Source organism: Taudactylus pleione, unplaced genomic scaffold (genome assembly GCF_031769625.1).
Source record: "Taudactylus pleione unplaced genomic scaffold, aTauple2 ptg000296l, whole genome shotgun sequence".
Classification (NCBI taxonomy): Eukaryota; Metazoa; Chordata; class Amphibia; order Anura; family Myobatrachidae; genus Taudactylus; species Taudactylus pleione.
Genome location: NW_028284698.1, coordinates 9,701,081 through 9,722,193, shown reverse-complemented (window position 1 = coordinate 9,722,193; position 21,113 = coordinate 9,701,081). Strand labels below are relative to the sequence as shown.

Below are 21,113 nucleotides of genomic sequence, written 5' to 3'. Positions count from 1 at the left end.
GAGTATGGGTTTCTTCTTTCTTACCCTTTTCTGCTTGAGCTTTGTAACAAACTGGCTACCTGAGGCAGGTGGTGGGGTATATGAGGAGGGACCCAGTGCTTCCTGGGAGCAGAGAGCTCGTTTGTATTAACTGTTTGGTGACCGGGATTCATACCCCAACGTGTATTGGCTGTGGACCTCGAAGAAAAAGAGTTAACAAAGGTATGTTATACCATAACTCTTATTTTTTTTTTTCTCTGACTTTACCCTAACATACGGGTGTATTCAGGGGTTTTTCTGTGCCTCACATATATAGAGCTAAGTATTTGTCACATACGGTTGTTCGTTGCATTGTGCCATATTTGGGCTGTGTGCTCATGCAGCTTACTCAAGCATAAGACAGGACCAGTATATTGCATTCCTACTAGTACTCTACATTCACAGTGGTTGCATTATACCCAATGCCATATTGTGTACCATATTACTCTACAGCTATGTCTAGCAAGGAGAAGAGTAATAAGCAGGCATCTGCTCAAATACTGCTATCATGCAAGTTATGTGCTGCAGACTTGAGTGAGGAGGATTTGGTACGAGATGGGCTATGTAGTAAGTTTTATACTCCACCAGGCCCATCAGACCAGCACCTGTACTAGAGCCCTCCTGGGCTTCAGTTTCTCATGTACTGGCCACCATTGCGAACCACCTAGCGGTTCCGGCTGTAATTTCCCCTATGGGGTTATTGCAGCAGGCTGTAATGCCCCCTTTTGGGGTTGCCACAACAGGCTCAGGCAATAAAGGTAACTCCTGTACCTCCACCATGGATAGACGTACTCTCACTCAGTACAGAGTCTGATGGCTACATCTAATGCCTTTCAAGCCATGGCCCGTATTCAATTTGAGCCGAGCCGTGATAACTTAACGTGGCCCGGACTTGACGCTGACTTCGGCTGTTTTGTAGGCGTTAAAGTATCGTACGTGTGCCCGCGTATCACCGTATTCAATTTGAAAGTAGGCGAAAACGGGACCCGGTGATACTTGGATCGGCGTAAAAAAACCCCGGGAATTTTCAGGAAATAATCCTAGGACCCTAAAGATGTCCAGACATGGGGGATCACTATGGGTACCTCCGTTTTTGGCTGCAAAAAGTCGGGTTTTTAAATATCCGCGGCTGGTGTTTTGTTTTTTTTCCCGAAATTGAAGAAGTGATTCAGAAGAGCACTTGGGACCATTTTTAAAAACAAAAAAAATGAGCTATCAAATTTTGGGTACATGAAAATGGGTACTAGCATATTTTTAAGTCCCAAAACGCATTTTTGGATAATTCTGCAAAAATGCACCTGCCACGGCTATATGAAACCCCGACTTCCTTCAGGAGTTAAAAATGGGGGTACCAATAGTGATTCCCCCATGTCTACACATGTTTAGGAGTTCCCTGGAATATTTGCCGAAAATTCCCATTGTATTGTACCTGTAAAAAAAAAAAAAAAATATGGGCTCCCCCCCCCAAAAAAGCCAAATCAGCCCCAGGCTTGCCTACCAGTGGTGGTTTCTAAAAATATGGGGAACAGAATGTGTAGTGTTCCACCGTATTTTAGAAACCAACCCAAGGCTGCAGGGACAAGTTCTGGTTTTAAATATAGGGGTAAAAAAATAACGTGGTGATCCCCCTATATTTAAGACCACCACCAGACCCAACCGACTGGGGTCTTTTGGGGGGGGGGGGGGGGGGACCTTATGTAATTTTTTTTGTAAATTTTTACCTCGTTTTTTTTACAGGTTAAACAAAACTGGAATTTTCGGGAAATATTCTAGGGACCCCCCTAAAGATGTGTAGACATAGGGGAGGACAAAGGGTACCGCCATTTTTAATTTCTGAAGGAAGTCGGGGTTTCTAATAGCTGCTGCAGGTGCATAAATGCGGCTTTGAATAAGGTGATGCAGAAGAGCATTTAGAAGGTTTTTTTTTTTTTTTAGGGCAAAACAACTATGCCCATCAAATTTGGGGTACTTGAAAATGGGGTTCAGCACATTTTAAACTTGCTAAAGTGACTTAAAAAAATCGTGAAAATCCACTTGCTGCAAACACCTGCAATCAAAAAACACTTCTGGACCCACCCAGTCAAGTTTGCTAGTTAAGTTTGTACCCCAACTTTTTTTTTTGCCCCCTTTTTCAAAGTCAATTTTTGGGGTGTCCTTAAGTTTAAAAAAAAAATAAAAAAATTTTGTGACAGTTTCCCTTTGGAGGACTGTCTGCAGGCTGCACGGGGGTTCCCGAAACGTTGCACCCCAAAACCCCAATTCTGCACTTTTTATAGCCTGCCATTCATAGGCGATACTTCACCGCCTATTACATTGGGTTACCCTACAATGGTGAGATCTTGTTTGGCCCAGACATTTACAAAACTGTAACCACGTTGGCAGCATCGAAAACTGCATTTCTGCCTTCAGCTGCTTCTACTACATCTCAAGTCCCTTCGTCCTCAGGAAAAGCCTAGGCCAGTCTTTTCCTAAGCAGTCTGCCTCCACGAGGATCGCCAAACCCAGGACCAAGCAGACCTGGAACACCAGATGTTCTGCTTCAAAACCCGAGGATAAACCCTCAGCCTGGTGGGCCGGGCCTTCCTCTGGGGGACCCCAGAGTGGGTAGCTGACTTCATCAGTACGCCCAGTGCTGGTGTCAAACCACCACGGATGCTTGGGTAAGAGAAGTGGTCTCTCCCGGGTGCGCCCTCATTTCTTTGCCTCCCCACCAGTTTTTCTACACAGGTCTTCCTTCAGACCCAAACAAGGCCTTACATATCCAGAAAGTCATACGGTCCTTGCTGCGAGCAGAGGTAATTGTGCCAGTCCCACTATCTCTGTGAGGAACTGGTGGTTATTCTACTCTTTCTGGTTCAGAAGCCAAATGGGCCTCATCGGCCTATGCTCAACCTCAAATCCCTAAATAAATTCCTAAGGGTACCAAGGTTCAGGATGGAAACCCTACGCTCCATCATCCTAGCTATGGAGCCTGGGGACTTAATGGACGCGTACCTACATGCGCCCTCTCATCAGCAATATCTCCAGTTTTCTATACTACAGCAACACTTCCAATTTCAGGCCCTGCCCTTTGGACTGTCCACAGCTTCATTGGTGTTTACCAAAATTATGGCTATCATGGTGGCCCACCTGCGTGGTCAGGGTGTCCAACTGCTACCATATCTGGATGACCTCCTGCTCTTAGCAGGATCCCCCCAGAGGTGTTTGCCATCTACAGTTAACCATTGTTTCCCTTCACAAGCACGGATGGTTAATCAACCAAAGTCCTCCCTGAATCCTTCACAGAGAATGATTGATTCATCTGGGAGCCCTGCTGGATTCTCAGGATCAGAGAATCTTTCTGACATCAGACAAGATCTCCACACTTCAACTACAAGTGTGCAGATGTCTCCACAGTCGCCGAGTGTCGATCCACTTGGCAATGCAGGTTCTGGGATCCATGGTGTCCACCTTCGACATGGTGGAATATGCTCCATTCCATTCCAGGTTCTTTACAAAGGCTGATCCTTTCCAGGTGGAACGGGTTACCCCATCGGATCAAAGCTCAAACGATGGTGCTCTCTCCGGAGGTGCGTCTGTCTCAATCTTGGTGGTTACAGACATCTCATATGACCAAGGGTTGCCCCTTTTGGATCCCAGACTAGGTAATCCTAACAATTGACGTCAGTCTCTGGGACGGGGTGGCGCAGTAACCGGCCCACACTCCTTTCAGGGCCTTTGGACATCTGTTCAATCGATCCTGCCAATCAACATATTGGAACTTTGAGCTGTCTACAGGGCACTCAACCTGGCCCAGCACATACTTCACGGAAAACCTGTTCAGGTTCAGTCCGATAATAACGGTGGCTTACATCAATCATCAAGGAGGCACTCTAAGTCAGGCAGCAATGACAGAAGTGTCACGCATTCTGACATAGGCCGTGGGTCACCTCCCGGGAATCTCTGCAGTGTTCATTCCGGGAGTTCTCAATCGGGAATCAGACTTCCTCGGTCATCACAAAGTGCATCCTGGTGAATGGTCTCTTAACCAAGAGGTGTTTCAACTCCTAGTGAACAGATGGGGCCTCCCAGAGGTGGACATCAGGGCCTCCCGACGCAATCAAACTGCTAGTGTACGGGTCCAGAACAAGAGATGCAGAGACAACCTTTGTAGACTCATTGTTAGTGAAGTGGACCTTCCAGTTTGCGTACCTATTCCCTCCAGTCTCCCTTCTTCCTCGAGTTCTTTGGAAATTTTCAAACAAGACAGTGGTACTGTCATGCGGGTGGCTCCAGCATGGCCCAGACGTCATTGGTATTCAGATCTTCTGAGTCTCTCCATTCCTGCTGCCTTAACGGCCGGACCTGTTGTCTCGAGGTCCTTGTCTTTGCTCGGACCTGGATCATCTGTCTTTGACAGGGTGGCTCTTGAGACATCCTTCAAATTATGCTTAGAGCGCGTAAGCCAGCCTCTGCTCAGATCTACCACAGAGTGTGGCATACATATTTCCAATGGTGTCATCCCAGAAAATATGACCCCCATGTGTTTAGAGTTTCCAGAGTCCTGGCCTTTTTTCAAGCTGGTTTGGACCTTGGACTCTGCCTGGCCTCAGTGAAGGTGCATGTGTCTGCTCTGTCAGTGTGATTCCGACGAAGACTTGCTCCGCTACCGGATATCCACACCACCTTCTAAGGTGTCCTCCGGATTCAACCTCCCTTTGTCCCCCCAGTGGCTCCTTGGGATTTGGCGGTTGTTCTTCGGGCCCTCCAGGGTCCTCCATTTTAACCACCAGATTCGATAGATCTTAAGTGGTTAGCAGCTAAGACTTTCTTCCTGCAATTGCAACTGCCAGGAGAGTGTCAGAGTTGGGGGCGCTTTCCTGTCGCTCCCCCTTCCAGATATTTCACCAGGACAGGGCTGTGCTTCTTACTCGCCTGAGTTCCTTCCTAAAGTTGTTTTTAGTTTCCACATTAATGAGGAAATTATAGTCCCGGCCTCTCAGCAGGTGAGGCCTCCTTGGATGTGGTACGCGCCCTCAGGATTTATTTGGACCGTACCTGTTCCCTTCGGAAATCAGACTCCTTATTTGTGCTGGATTTCACAAGAAGGGATGGCCAGCCAATAAGCAAACATTGGCTAGATGGCTTCGTATGACTATCTCAGAGGCTTACACGTAGGTTGGCCTGCCTGTTCCGTTTTCTGTTAATGCTTCATCTGCTCGGTCTGTGGGTCCCTCGTGGGCAGCTTGCCGTGGCGCCTTGCCTTTTCAGCTGTGTCAGGCGGCCACGTGGTCTTCTGTCCAGACCTTTCTAAGGTTCTATGCCTTTGATACTTTTGCGTCTCAGGCTGCTTCCTTTGGGTGCCGGATTCTCCTCTAAGTGCAGGAGCATCCCCACCCTTAAAAGGACTGCTTTGGGACATCCCCAAGGTCTCCCTGTGGAGCATATGGACCCTTAAGAAGAAAATGAGTTATGGTGGTAACTTACCTTTAACTCTCTCTTCAAAGTCCATAGGGTCCACAGGGCACCCACCCTGATGCACCTGGCTTCATATGGGCTATGTTACTGGTCACCGGTTTTCCATCTCCTTCTGTGTGAGAATGTGATTGAGTGTTCCAGTCTTCCTTCTGTCTTATCCTCCGGCCTTTGTCTTATTATGAAGTGAGATGCCTCTGGCTTGGGGGCGGGGTATAGGGAGTGGTCCCAATGCATCCTGGGAGCTGAAAGCTTTAACTGCATGGTGCCCGGATTCAATTCCATCACCTACACCCCCAAGGTCTCCCTGTAGACCGTATGGACTTTGAAGAAAGAGAGTTAACAAAGGTAAGTTCTTACCATAACACTCATCTATCTTCGTTTGTATAGAATGTGCCAATTACTTAGGATTAGCTGTTTTTTGTTATAAAGTAGATATGGGCGCTTCTGTTTTGCTGGAACCTGAACACAGCTGAACTTTGGGGCTCCGAGTTGAACAGAGTCCTGGCTCGGATCACTTTGGGGTGACTCTGTTCTTATCGCCAACTTCAGAACTCTGACCTCAAACACAGATTTTGTGTGTTTTGGATTGCATGCAAGTCCCTCCCTCGTGACTTCTGGTGCCATTTCACACTGGAGAGTCTATGGAGAGGGTATGGGTTGTAGTTCATGTTGCAATACTATATACTAGCCATCATTAGAGAGTTGTAGGTAGATTGAGTAGGTGGGAAGTGTGTAAAAGACTGCAGGAATCTTTGTCTCTGTATGTTTGTTAGAAGTGAACTTTAAGTGATCTTCACTTACAATTGTTTTTCATAGATGTGCTATATTTAAAACTGTTTGTGCTGCTTCTCTGTCGCTTAGTTTAGCCAACCAGCTCGCTGCAGCCGTTGGCCAATATTGGTGAAAACAATATTGTGAGGTGGTCAAATTGATTGGAAATTAATGTTATTGCTGTTAATACTACAGGTACAAATGACATATTAGCTGTTTGTTTTTTTTCAATTTTAAAGAAATCCGAAAACGAAGCAAAACACTTGAAGGTGGTTTTGCCCAAGCACAAGGATTATTTAGAACCAAAACATGGGGGTCTTTGCACATCTCTAGTATAAAGTCGCAGATTAAGCATAGCGATGCATGGCTCGAGTCACTTGCAGGAAAGTGGCTGTGCACTGGCTGTGGCTTGGGGGAACTGCGAGAGATCTCGCAGAAGACCTGCACATGCGCAGGTCTCTTACAATCCGAGCAGTAGGCAAACCATTTGGTTTGCGTACTACACTGAATCAGGCCAATAGTGTGCCAGGTACTTGGTATTAATTGTGTATATACTGTATGTATGCAGGCCAGATTAACAATGGGGCGGATGGAGCTACAGCTCCAGGCATCCAAATAAAAATAGGCCCATCATCATGACAGCATGATGTTGACTGACCATCTGCTGTTCACATGGTCAGCCACAAATCATAAGTAGTAAAATTGTATTTCTAGTTACCTCACAAAATAGAATTTTTTTTCTTTTACATATTTACGGAGACATTGGTGTTGAGATTATAGCGGATGTATATGCCCATGTGGCTCTGGCCACACCATACAGCACTGGTCACACTTTTCAAAATAGGCCCTTAATTATTTTCAGCTCCAGGCCCATGTGGCCCTCAATCTGGCCCTGTATGTATGTGACAAGAAGAGAAGAGTTTTTTAGTTACTTGTTTTAAGGCCCGACTCGGATGGACACAGTGCCAATGTTTACACAGTTGAGCGATTGTCAGTGATCTGAGCATTCGTCTGAGTTGTACTGCGCATGTGCCAAGTTTCAATACAGTTGATCGCAGTGAGTCTATAATCGCAAAGTGATTGACACACAGGGACCATTTGTAGACTGCGATGGGATGGGGGCGACTTAAACACGCGCGTGTTGCAATTGTCTTTTGGGGCCTGTCTCAGCCTGCGACTGCGATCCCATATGCAGTCAAATCTGCTCCGGTGTCCCTGTTCCCATGGCCATTCTGTGCAACCATTGGGTTACTCAGACGGCCGATTGACTGACCTGCGACCGATGCTGTGCCTTTGTATGCAGCTGCTTGGATTTGCGAAGCCACCGGTGGGTGTCTCGATACAAATCCCGACACGTACAGTGTGCGTATTTTCGCACAGTTGTTGTGTACAAGCTCACAGCTGCAGTGGAATAAGCTTTATTTTTCAAACTTACACATTGCAAGGAAAAAGGAGGATTGGGACGCGCTGGACTGCACATCCTAATTTTAAACATAAAGAGGTGCTAACCTGCTAATACTTGTAGTGCCATGCAGGAAAAAATAAAATAAAATGCAAGTACACACTCTCAGCACTAAGAATACGGATATATATTGGAATGGAAACTGTTATACTAGTTAAGTCTTGGATAAATGAAGTGTGTCAGTATTAGGTGTGGTAGGGACCCACTTGATGAGGTTCACCGTGACGTGGTACAGTAGGTGGGCATTCATTTTTGTCCACATGTGAACCTTATGTTAATTGTTGCTTTATTATCAGTGTTTTGATTTTATTATGCTTGGCCTTACACATTGTGTAAATGTGTTTTTTCTTTAAGACTGAATATTAATCTAACAATATTTTTACATTTTTTTTTTTTCTGTACCTAGTATGTAGAAGGTCCTTTTGAGAAATACCTGGAGCGATTAGAAGATCCAAAGGTACGCTTTAAACTGAATTTCTCATGCATTTTTAACAAATCTAGCAATAAAAGTATAGCCAAAGGAGAAACTTAATTTCAATGTACAGTTTTTAACTTTTGTACCATTCTTAAGTAAATTAGTGATGAGATGGCCAAGTACTTCCTATGGCACCTCTCTGATGTTCAGCACCGGGCCCTAAGTAGACCCTAAAATGAACATTATATTATGTATTTTATTTTGCACGTACATACGAACGTGCAAAAAATCTGGGGATTAATGAACCTATCCTGTTGAGACTGAATTTTAATCTGGCCACTTTGCATGAACTATAATGGATGTGTCCGGTCCCTGGCTGTACATGAACAGAAGTTATAAATCTGACAGTCTTTGCACTTGTTTTACTTGATCTGGTCTGACAGTTCTAATATCCATCCCAAATTTCCTTTGCTTTGTCATATGAATCTAGCGTAGGGTTGCTATAATATCCCTTTTAATCAGGGACACATGAATTACACAGGTTCTGTGGCTGACTGGCTGACTTCATATCTGTATTTCAGCTGGTTTTAATTGGTCACTGAACCTGTACAACACATGTCTCTGATTTAAGGTATATTCTAATAATCCTAGTCTAGCACCACCTCTAAATAGAATAGGGGTTGTCGACGTCAGTCCTCAAGTACACTAGCGGGTAATATTTTGTGGATTTCTTTAATCATGCTCAGGTGAGTTAATCCATATTGCTGGGTCAGTAATTGTCCCAGCGTCTTCCACAGACAGAAATCCTCAAAACATGACCTGTTGGAACACTCGAGGGTTGAGGTTGCTAACCACCGCTTTAGAGGTTTGGGATCCATGTTGGTAAGGCTCATCCTGGATTTATACCAACTCTTAAAGTGCTGCTGGCATGGCTTCTGGGGGTCCTCTTCAGTCCTTGGACAGGAGGCATGGTATCCTAATACTGATGGGTGCTCCTGGGTACCACCTATTCACCAGGTGAGTGCAGTGTTAGAATTGCTATATACCAGGTTACACTCCTGAGTATGCAGTACATAGTGACCGGCACTCCTAAACAAGCAAAACCACTTGCCCGATTTTCTTCAAGTTAAATACACAAACAAAATATGGACGGCATAAAGTACACCTAGACAGGGAGATGGATCGACATTTCAGGATGCAAACTCTTTTATCAAAACAAATATTACAAAAATACACATACCTTAAATAGTGTGTCCCCAGTGTTCCCCTTCATTCATCACGGCTCCCGGCGGAGACCCGGTCACGTCACAATGTGCGCCCCAGCGCCGTAGTCTCCAGGGGGTGTGGCATAATGTGTATATCCGTCACTATGGTGATATAAATACATAATCATAGCTGAAGCAAAAAATTATTAAGCAAATAATACAAAAACAATAACGAGCTAACTCAGACCTCTACTACAGACAGTACAGGATATGGTCATATACTATAATTTCGGCATAAGATAAAACCTAATCTCGAAACCTACACTAACATCATAATAAAATCACTTGGGAAAAATAACCGAATCTAAAGATAAACTGACTATTACCAATACTGGCAACGTTGAGATTTAATTACCCTATATAAAAAAAAACAAGAAAATGACAAGATCTCGTTTAAACCATGGGGATTCACAGCTTGTAATGTGTGTAATCCACCAAGCTTCTCTCCGTAACAGAATGCAATTACGGTTACCGGCTCTCGTATTAAGGGGCACTCAATCTATCATTTTGTATTTTATGGTGGACAATGGGTGTTTATAAGTCTTGGAAATGTCTAGCAACCGGGTGGTCTGACTGTTTGCCTTCTAAAGCTGCCCTAATATTGGACCCATGTAGGGCCATACGTTCTTTTAGTTGTCTCGAGGTCTTGCCTATATATAACATTCCACAGGGACAGCGTATGTAGTGGACAACAAACTTGCTAGAACAAGTTAAAGCAGGTTTAATTTTAAAAATTTTGCCCAACGTCTACGACTGGGTGCACATTGTGACGTCACCAGGTCTCCACCAGGAGCCGTAGCGAAGGGGAACACTGGGGACACACTATTTAAGGTATTTGTATTTTTGTAATATTTGTCTTTGCAAAAGGGTTTGCGCCCTGAAACGTCGATCCATCCCTCTGCATGTTGGCTTCTGACTATAGAAAAATTATTTACTGTACACAAGATCAAAAGGAGATTGGCTGTATTTTTGAACTGTAGACGATAATCTCCCAGCAGTGTTCTCTACTAGGTATTAAATTATATGAATTCTGTATTTTTCGTAATTTTTTTATTTTTTTTGTGTCTTCCAGGAAAGTGCTGGTCAACTTGAAATAAGTGCCCTTTCATTAATTTTCAAGTGAGTACCAAAAGAATACAAGACACATACACGGAGATAGAGATATATATATATATATATATATATATATATTCAAATATCACGCTATCCTGATTTGAGAGTTGCAGAAGGAGCTCGTTTTTGACTGGACATTATTTAAAGTCACCTTTTGAAGAATATACAGTAGATGGCGCTGACGTCTCACTATTATTGAACGTGTGTGTATACATATGTAGTGTGTGTATATATATATATATAATATATATATTTTTTTGTTTATTATGTATGTAGATAGATACATATTACAGTTGCCCCCTCCCCCAGTTGTCATTAGTACATTCTCCCAGTTCTCACAGCAGTCTCATCCACCATATACTCCTGTAGCATACGCCACAGCTCTTACAGTTTAAATGGGGGGAATTCAAGTCTCATCACGGGGATATAGTTCCCAGGTTAAGTTTCCGGGGTTATTCAATTGACTGCATTACGCCCAGCACTTAACCTGGGGCTGCACCTTACCGCGACTAATGCCTGGGATTTAGTAGCTGTAAACTGCACCAACCTGGGGTTAGCATGTGCAGTAACAGCATCGCACTAGTAAGCGCGGATTTTGTGTGGCACCTCAGGAGGGTTGGAGCAGAAATACACTAGTTGCGGGTAACAGAGCAAACCATTGAATAGCTCCGGACACTGAACCTGGGAGTTACATCCCCGTGGAGAGAATGGAATCCCCCCCCCCCCCCCCCCCAATGATCTTTGTCCCCAAGCTTTCACAACACAGCTTTGGCCAATCTTAGTTTTCAGTTATGGGTCTAGATCAGAGGTTCACAAATGCAGTCCCCAAGGCACCCCAACAGTTCAGGTTTTAGAGATATCCATGGTTGAGCACAAGTGGTTCAGTCATATTGACTGAGGTAATTAAGTCACCTGTGGTCAAGCATGGATATCCTTAAAACCTGGACTGTTAGGGTGCCTTGAGGACCAAGTTTGGGAACCTCTGCTCTATATGGTTTGTAAAGTCTGTACCAAGACCAGAGCATGTGCGTGATGTGATGGCTGCTCTGTGCTTTATTTTGTGACATGAGACATTGTTTTGTCTCATTCTTTACACTTAGGAGTATATTTACTAAACTGCGGGTTTTCAGAAGTGGAGCTGTTGCCCATAGCAACCAATCAGATTCTACTTATTTATTTAGCACCTTTTTATTAGGGATGTGCAGGCTCGGTTCTACTCGGTTCCGTTCGGTTCTTTTTACCGGATCTTATTGGGTTTCAGCTGTCACGAGTTTTGGATAGCCAATAAGATTCGGTAAAAAGAACCGAACGGAACCGAGTAGAACCGAGCCTGCACATCCCTACTTTTTATATAAGATAATTGCTAAAATCTGATTGGTTGCTATGGGCAACATCTCCACTTCTAAAAACCCGCACTCTAGTAAATAAACCCCTTAGTCTGCAATTTCAATTTGAGTGCATAGAAGACCATCAAATACATCATATATAGAATTTGGATAAACTTTTAATGTGTTTCATGAGTGCACTGTCCGCTTCTTCAGACAGCTTATGCCAGTTTTTTAGATGGTTATCTTTTCTTCTGATGATGTGATAAAAGCTGCACCTTCTAATCAAAGTGCCAGCGCTGTATCGTTATATTGCATATACTAAAGGCTGAGTCTATTTTTAAAACCTTTTTTACTTTTCAGTCAAAACTTCATACTCTACAAAAGTCCTGGAAAACCACCTACATATGCAACTGATCACAGCTGTGATGGAAAGGTAAGCTTGTCAAATGTGACTAAATGCTTTCACAATGGTTGACCCCCATTTAATCAATGCCTTTTACTTGGCATCTGGATGCAATTAGAAATGTATATAGGATAGTCAGCCAAGTAGTAGTTTGTGTCCTAATACATGCTGTAGTTTGTGTTGGGGGCTTTCTCTTATATTCTTTCTGAATCACCCCTTTTGTTTGCAGATAATGTTGTGCTGTTCCACCAATGGTCACTTTGACTCTGTGTTTACTAAAACTTTCCAAACAACTGCTGCTATTTGTCAAGGTAAGTATATTTTGTGACTCGACAAAGACAACCATTACTGCTTGTCACTATACCCTGCTTGTCACAGATCATTCTTGTTCTTGCTTTGAACAATGTAAATATTAGATTAGGGGTGAGCAATAAGTGTCCCCCCCAGCTGTTATAGAACTACACATCCCTGCATGCCCTGCCACAAATTTGCTATTTGGCCATGCTAAAACTGTTGCAAGGCATGCTATGATTTGTAGTTCAACAGCTGGAGGGCAGCTTATTGCCCACCCCTGGATTAGACCATGCTTTATGTGAAATTTACTGTGTCAGACACTGCCTAATGCATTTCTTTGTATAGTCTTTTAGGTTGTTTCCCCTGCCCCCACCACCCCCCTTTCATAAGATTAATATACACTAATGTTCTGAAAATATGAAAAAGATAACAAATGGGCACTAGGAGTGGACACAACAATATCTGGGTGTAATATAGGGAAGCTAAAGTAACATATGGAGTAATATGTTCTTTTTTTCATTTCCCATGTTGACTCTGTTGCTTCCTGTAGCTGTTCTCTATGAATGTCTATACAGAGATGTGTTTGGCGTGGATGAGCGAGAGCTGATTGCCGCTGTTGAGCTTTTTCGAAGTGGTACAAAGAAGAATCGTAACAGTGCGTCCACTGGCAGCGAAGATGCCAATTATGACTGTGCTCCTGATCACAACAAGGCGCCAGCAGATGACAGCAGGTATTTCTTCTATTTATGTTCAGGGCCATGTTGCTGCAGTAAAATGCACTAACTATTTCCACCCAGGAGTGTTGCTTTGCTATGTTCTTATAGCTAAAAAAAAAAATTCAAGATTGAGGTTGAACGTTTTTTTTTTCGTGTCTTGGCTTTTCCATGTTGGAACAAGGTTAGATAATTTAAGCTATAGCCTAATATCTTACTGAGAAGGGGAAAAATCAGACCACACACAGCAATGGCTTGATTGGAACTGTGATAGTCTTTGTTTTATACTTGTAGAGTTTCTTGCAGGCCTTAATGTTTGACTGTACATGGAGAGTGTTGGTTAGGTATTGTCTTGTTCAGTAACTATAAAGAACTGGATGGAGTACTTAGGCACTAACCGTCCTTTTGCATATACTTAATACATTTACATAAAACGTTACTGAGTGCGTTTATAATAAATGGGTGTTGTAACAATTTAGATCTGTGTCGGACAGAAAAGGGTATCTTTATACGTTAGTGACTACTTGTAAGTATATTAAATGAAGTAAATTATCTTCCAGGGCAGATGAATGGGAAAAGAAAGAATGTGAAAACACCATAGAGGAAAGAGCAAAGCAGAGCGCAGAGGAAGCCAAGGTCTGCTCTTTTAATACTTTGTTGTTATTCTTCAAAAGTGTAAATATTTAGCTGTATTTTGCAGTGAGCTTCTGCCTACTTCAAAATAAATTCTAATAGGTGGTTATTTTCTTCACAGGTAACCGAAAACCCAAACAAAATGCCATTCCCGTATAAGGTTTTAAAGGCGCTTGACCCAGAAATCTACAGGAACGTGGAGTTTGATGTCTGGCTAGACAGCAGAAAAGGTAAGCTTGCCTGTGGTGTAATTGACCAGTTTAATGTATTACTAAAGCATGGTTAGAGTGTAGGCCTCAGGTTTAAACTGTCCTTAAACATCTGGAAACTGGTCCCAAAAAAATAAAAATCTAAATTAAGGTTCCACCCAATACCCTGTTTTGAGTTCTATATCTCAAAATGTTCAGAAAATGAGACGCACCATATTTTTTGTCTGTGTTGTTCAATAGAATGGTTACTCGGTCCATGTGAAATTATTTATTACCCATATGGCACTGTAGAACAGTGGTGAAATGAACAGATGGGATTTATTAGGCCATATGAATATACAGTAGTTTCTCTCATGGGGCTATAGTACCTTGTGGTTTCTCCAGGAAGAGATAACAAAATAAGTGTACCGATCTTTAAAAAAAAAACGTAACATGACATATGCGTTGCCTCTTCACTCATGCATTGGACAATATTATGTCTGTTCCTGATTCTGCTTTCTGTCTCTATTGGTTTTAATGAAGTTCAGCAAGTTTGTCAGTCTCATGTTTCTATTCTTTGTAGAGCTACAGAAAACAGAATATATGGTGTATGCAGGAAGGCACTATTGTTTGGGTGACAAATGTCAGGTGGGTAATCATGCACTGATGAGTCTAGATTTTCAGGTTGTCATTTTATTTCCTATACCCTTTTACTAAAGCCATTATAGGAGAGATCCACCTTCGGGCAAATTTCTTCTTCTTCCTTTTTTGTTTTGTAGGTACGTTTAGAGCCTAGCGGGCGATATTACAATGCTCATATCCAGGAAGTTGGACAGGACAGCAACTCTGTAACAGTGTTTATTGAAGAGCTTGCTGAAAAGTAAGTCAACTTTAGGTACATTTTAGAAGATAAATATGTCTGCTTAAATGTCCATCACTATACGGCCTCATTGTCAACCTATGTTTTTTTTTTTTTGTTTGTTTTCTTTCGTTTTTTCTTTTCTCCATAGGGGACACAGGCTTTAGACAGTGGGGGTATAGGTTGGAGTAGCAGTTCGGGCACCAAACAGTTAATCATTTTCTCCCAACATTCCAGGCTCCTTCTCCTCTATACCCTGCCACCAGCCACAGGCAGGTCGTTTTTTAGTTTAGTTCCTGCAGGAGCGGGCACTGTTAAACAGGGGAGGGGAGAGCTGCTGTTAAGCAGCCTCAATCTTTTTTTTTTTTTCTCTGAGTGGACAGCACTGGGCGTCCCATAGAACGGCCGTCATTCCGCTCCACCAACCCCCTGCACCGGTGACCGCAGCACTGGCGGAAGGGGGAGGTAGGCTTCCATGTCCGAAGGGAGAAGTAGGCTGTCCTTGTTAACGCGTCCTCTCACAGAGGCTTCCTGCCAGGGGGTATTAGTCCCCCTCCTCTCCCCTCCTACACAGAGACACCGAGTGGCCATTTTCTACAGTGCATGCTGCAGCCAGTTTCAGAGTAGCATCAAGCTCCTGGTCTCCCTGTATACCTCCTCCTCAGTGGTCAGGTTATACAGATAGCTCCTTTGTTGAGCACTTGCTGCTCATTTTTACCTGCATTGAATGTTTTCTGTGTGCATGTAATTGTGTTTAGGAGTACGGTTTATTTCTTATTCTCGAATTCCTGTTCTCTAATTCTTCTATCTGACTTTATTTATTTTATTCAGTCTGACCTTTTTTACTGTCCAAGACAGCTTAGAGTGCTAAATGCTGCAGGGTTTAGTAATACCCTCTTCTGTAAAGCCTCACTTAGTGTGGTGCGGTCACATTCCTTGCACACAATAGTTTACCTAGCTAGTGTGCGAAAGACTCCCCTAGTTCACTGTACCATGTCTTCCTAGGGCAAGGCATCCAGGGATGGGGGTGCTTCTGTGTTGTGTAACTGCAGGACTTTTACCACTGTACTTTTCACCTCAGGCCCTGGACCATGATGGGCTGTGTGTCCGGTGCTTCGCAACAAAAGGATCAGTCGGCCATAACTTCCAACCAGGAACCGGCTTGGGCTACCTCACTCTCATATGTAATGTTGCAATTGGTTGAAAGACAGACAACCCCCACGCCCGATCTCCCTACTAATGTCCTTACAGGGTACCGTCTCGGGGTACCTTACAGCCTACTGCCAGAGTACCGCCATGGATGCTTTCCTTCTCGCAGCCAGTGCAAGATTTTCGTAGGTGTATGGATTTTTTCAGCAGATGCTGGACAGGGACCGCACTTCCAGACACAGGCCCTCCAGACGAGATAGTTCTACGCCCCTGTCCAGTTATGATTTGGACTGTGATGTTTCCTCAGTTCTCGAGGACGATGGGTCCAATGTTTCAGATGCTGAGACCTCTTCTATCCCAGAGTACATCCTACCTCAGATGTAGCGGCCCTGAGTAAAGTGGTTAAAGCTGTCCTCCGCATCAAGGATGATCACCAGACCCCTCAGGTTAGCGCTCAAGCGTCAGAAGGAGGTTTCTGCAGAATTCCTGTCCTCTGCGCAGCTAGAGGACCTTCTGGTAGAGGCTTGGAATTGCTGTAATAGGAGTTTACAGTTTTCTAAGCGTATTGCCTCTTTTTTTTTTTTTTTTTATCCATAGTCTGCCTCTGATCGGGCCAAATGCGAAGCTCCTCCTCTGGCGAATACTCATATTGCCAGCCTAGTCAAGAACTCTACCCTGCCTATTTCTAATACAGCATCCCTTAAGGATCCGACAAATAGGAAGTTGAAATCTTCCTGCAAGGGTGTTTATTCTCATGCAAGTGCTATTGCACGTCCAGCCTTAGCATCCGCTTGGGTGGCTAAGGACATCGGGGGTTAGGCAGGACCTTCAGCTCGGGTACTCATAGGAACAAGATATTATCGCTAGTGGAGCACATCAGAGCGGTGGCAACTTCTCTCGGAGAGGCAGTAATAGACAACGGTGTACTAACCTCCAAGGTGTCAGCATCCTCAGTGTCTGCAAGATGAGCCCTCTGGCTTCGTTCTTGGTGCGCTGACACTCTACGAAGGCCCTAGCGGCTCTTCCGTATTCAGGGGACATCCTCTTTGTCCTGATTTGGACAAGATTGTGGCCACAGTGGCGACGTCCAAGACGTCTAATTTCCGCTTCTTTTGTCTGCAGGGACAAGCCAGTGCCAACCTGTCTCTGGGTCCAAGGGTTACTCTGCCAAGGGTTCCAAGTAATCAGCTAAAGAGCTCAGATCATATATATATATATATATATATATATATATATATATATATATATATATATATATATGCCAGGTCCATAAATATTGGGACATTGACAGAATTTTCATATTTTGGCCTCTATTCACCACCACAATGGCTTTGAAATGAAACAAACAAGATGTGCTTTAACTGCAGACTTTCAGATTTAATTTGATGGTAATTACATCCAAATCATGTGAACGGTGTAGGAATTACAACGGTTTCTATATGTGCCTCCCATTTTTTAAGGGGCCAAAAGTAATGGGACGATCAACTCAAAAGCTATTTTATGGACAGGTGTGGGCTATTCCCTCGTTATTTCATTATCAATTAAGCAGGTAAAAGGTCTGGAGTTGATTCTAGGTGTGACATTTGCATTTGGAATCAGTTGCTGTCGACTCTCAATATGAGATCCAAAAAGCTGTCACTATCAGTGAAGCAAGCCATCATTAGGCTAAAAAATCAAAACAAACCCATCAGAGAGATAGCAAAAACATTAGGTGTGGCCAAATCAACTGTTTGGAACATTCTCAAAAAGAAAGAACGCATCGGAGAGCTCAGCAACACCAAAAGACCCGGAAGACCACGGAAAACAACTGTGGTGGATGACAGAAGAATTATTTCCCTGGTGAAGAAAAACCCCTTCACAACAGTTGGCCAAATCAAGAACACTCTCCAGGAGGTAGGTGTATATGTGTCAAAGTCAACAATCAAGAGAAGACTTCACAGGAGTGAATACAGAGGGCTCACCACAAGATGTAAACCATTGGTGAGCCACAAACACAGGAAGACCAGATTAGAGTTTGCCAAACAACATCTAAAAAAGCCATTACAGTTCTGGAACAACATCCTATGGACAGATGAGACAAAGATCAACTTGCACCAGAGTGATGGGAAGAGAAGAGTATGGAGAAGGAAAGGAACTGCTCATGATCCAAAACATACCACCTCATCAGTGAAGCATGGTGGTGGTAGTGTCATGGCGTGGGCATGTATAGCTGCCAATGGAACTGGTTCCCTTGTATTTATTGATGATGTGACTGCTGACAAAAGCAGCAGAATGAATTCTGAAGTGTTTCGGGCAATATTATATGCTCATATTCAGTCAAATGCTTCAGAACTCATTTGAAGGCGCTTCACAGTGCAGATGGACAATGACCCGAAGCATACTGCAAAAGCAACCAAAGAGTTTTTTAAGGCTAAAAAGTGGAATGTTATGCAATGGCCAAGTCAATCCCCTGACCTGAATCCGATTGAGCATGCATTTCACTTGATGAAGACAAAACTGAAGGGAAAATGCCCCAAGAACATGTAGGAACTGAAGACATTTGCAGTAGAGGCCTGGCAGAGCATCACCAGGGATGAAACCCAGCGTCTGGTGATGTCTATGCGTTCCAGACTTCAGGCTGTAATTGCCTGCAAAGGATTTGCAACAAAGTATTAAAAAGTGAAAGTTAGATTTAGGATTGTTTAGTTTGTCCCATTACTTTTGGCCCCTTAAAAAGTGGGAGGCACATATAGAAACCGTTGTAATTCCTACACCGTTCACCTGATTTGGATGTAATTACCCTCAAATTAAATCTGAAAGTCTGCAGATAAAGCACATCTTGTTTGTTTCATTTCAAAGCCATTGTGGTGGTGAATAGAGGCCAAAATATGAAAATTCTGTCAATGTCCCAACATTTATGCAACTGACTGTATATATGTGTGTGTGTGTGTGTGTGTGTGTGTGTGTGTGTGTAAATGTATATATATTTATTTATTTTCTTAGCATTATATGTGACTAGTGTAAGTCTGCTGTGTGTTTTATACTGCCTTTTTTTCCTGAAAAACTGTCAGTTGTAATTCACTGTTATTTCTCCTCCGCTACAGGTGTGTTGGTTATTTTGGGGGTGAACAGTGTCACATTGTATTATATTGCCTTGCATAACCTTTTAGTGTATTGTTATGTCCTAAAGAGAATGAGAAGCAGGAGGCTAAAGCCCCTGTGCTGGTTTCTTGTATCGCCTGTCAGGCGGCGGGCTTTTCCCCCTCAGGATTTAATACAGAATGGATTGTGTGGTCACTGTTACAAGGAGTCACCACATCAGTCCAGCCTACCAGCTCCTGGGCAGGAACCCCCTTGAGCTTTTTCACCAGATCATAGCGCAGGTTGTAAACAGTTTATCTATACCCATGCCAACCCCTACTAAAGGATACCCTCAGCAACTTCAACCTACTATGTTTATGCCTCCTATGCATCCATCCGTGATGAATGTTTATGCCCACTCAGGCCAGCGTATGGCTCCGTCCCCTGCTGCATTTCAGCAAAAGCTGCATGTAGGCAGGCTGGTAGGGCCTAAAACCAGAAGGTGGTAGGCTTCTTCCTATCACTTTGTCCAGCTTGCAGACTCTGATGCATCTTCAGATGAGTGTAAGGACATACAGGGCTCCTCTCTGGAGTCTCTCTCAGGAGAGGTGGACCATTTTCCAACAGCAGATGTTCCCTCCTTGATTAGGGCGGTAAAAACTATTTCAAACATAGATAGTGAAGAGTCGGAACCTAGGAAGGCTCCGGTGTTCAAGCGCCAGACTGTTGTTAAGGCTGAGTTTCCTAAATCTGAGCAACCCTCTGAACTTATGGGAGAAGCATGGATTTTCCTAGATAGACTATTCCATGTTACAAAGAAGGTTACAGCTGTATACCCCCTCCCACCTGATGAATGCGCTAAGTGAGAAGGCACGCCACATTGCCCATACCATCTGCATCCTCCCTTAAGGATTCCACAGATGGTAGACTTGAAGCCTGTCTCAAGGCGTTTTTTTTCTCTGTCGGGGACTGTTACCTGCCCGGCCATGGCCACGGCCTGGGTATCTAAGGCCATTAAAGAATGGATGGGGGCACTGGAAAATACTGTCCAGAGGCTTCCAGCGAACAGCTGACAATTATCTCCTATATCAAGGAGCCTGCCTGCTATCTGGGAGAGGAGGCATTAGACGCCGGTATTCTGACTTCTAAGGCGTCAGCTGCCTCAGTTGTTGCTCGCAGAGCCCTAAGGTTAAGGGACTGGAAAGCAGATACAGGGTCCAAGAAGACTTTTTGGAATCCCTGCCGTTTTACGGGAGGCATTCTGTTTGGCAACTAAATTGGATAAAATTGTAGCTACTTTGACTGCTTCCGAGGCGGCTGGTCTGCCTTCAGCGACTACCCCTAGACCTAGGCAGTCATTATTTCAAGCCTTTCTCCTGCAAGGAAAAGCAAAAGGTCAGTCTTCTTCTAGACAACCCAGTTCTCGTAAGAGACTACAAACTAAGAGATCTTGGGCAATCAGATGTCCGGCTTCCCAGTCAGATGATAAACCCACGGCCTGATGGGGCGGGCCTCCCCCAGGCGAATCCCAGGGTGGGAGCCCGACTTCAGTTTTCAGATACCTGCCATCTCACAACCACAGACGCTTGGGTCCGGGAAGTGGTCTCGTGAGGGTACGTCCTTACTTTCTGGAGAAGTCCCACGCAAAGGTTTTTCAGCACAACTCCTCCCGCAGAGTCTGCAAAGGCCTTGGCCCTACAACAGGCCATTTGTTCCCTGCTGGATTCAGGGGTAATAATCAACAAAGAAGGGATTATTATTCCGATCTATTTTTGATTCAAAAGCCCAATGGGTCCCACCGGCCTATTCTGTATCTGAAGGGTCTCAACACATTTATCCGGCTGCCTAAGTTCCGTATGGAAACTCTTCGGTCAATTTGTTTTGACAATGGAACCGGGGGATTTTATGGTATCCTTGGACATTCAGTACGCATATCTGCATGTGCCAATTACACCTTCCCACCAAAGGTCTCTGCGGTTTGCGGT

At 43.9% G+C, this 21,113-nt stretch overlaps 1 protein-coding gene across 9 annotated transcripts in view; it reads left to right on the top strand.

Annotated features, from left to right (window-relative positions):
• The window catches only part of LOC148511705 (UDP-N-acetylglucosamine transferase subunit ALG13-like), a 263,195-nt gene that overhangs the window by 51,895 nt on the left and 190,187 nt on the right, over nt 1-21,113 (top strand). For all 9 annotated transcript variants that reach the window (XM_088482840.1, XM_088482846.1, XM_088482847.1 and 6 more), the window contains exons 4-12: nt 8,115-8,165; nt 10,461-10,507; nt 12,190-12,262; nt 12,462-12,543; nt 13,077-13,257; nt 13,800-13,875; nt 13,994-14,102; nt 14,644-14,708; nt 14,840-14,940. In XM_088482840.1, coding sequence (XP_088338966.1) covers nt 8,115-8,165; nt 10,461-10,507; nt 12,190-12,262; nt 12,462-12,543; nt 13,077-13,257; nt 13,800-13,875; nt 13,994-14,102; nt 14,644-14,708; nt 14,840-14,940 — 785 coding nt within the window. The remainder of the gene's footprint in view (nt 1-8,114; nt 8,166-10,460; nt 10,508-12,189; nt 12,263-12,461; nt 12,544-13,076; nt 13,258-13,799; nt 13,876-13,993; nt 14,103-14,643; nt 14,709-14,839; nt 14,941-21,113) is intronic.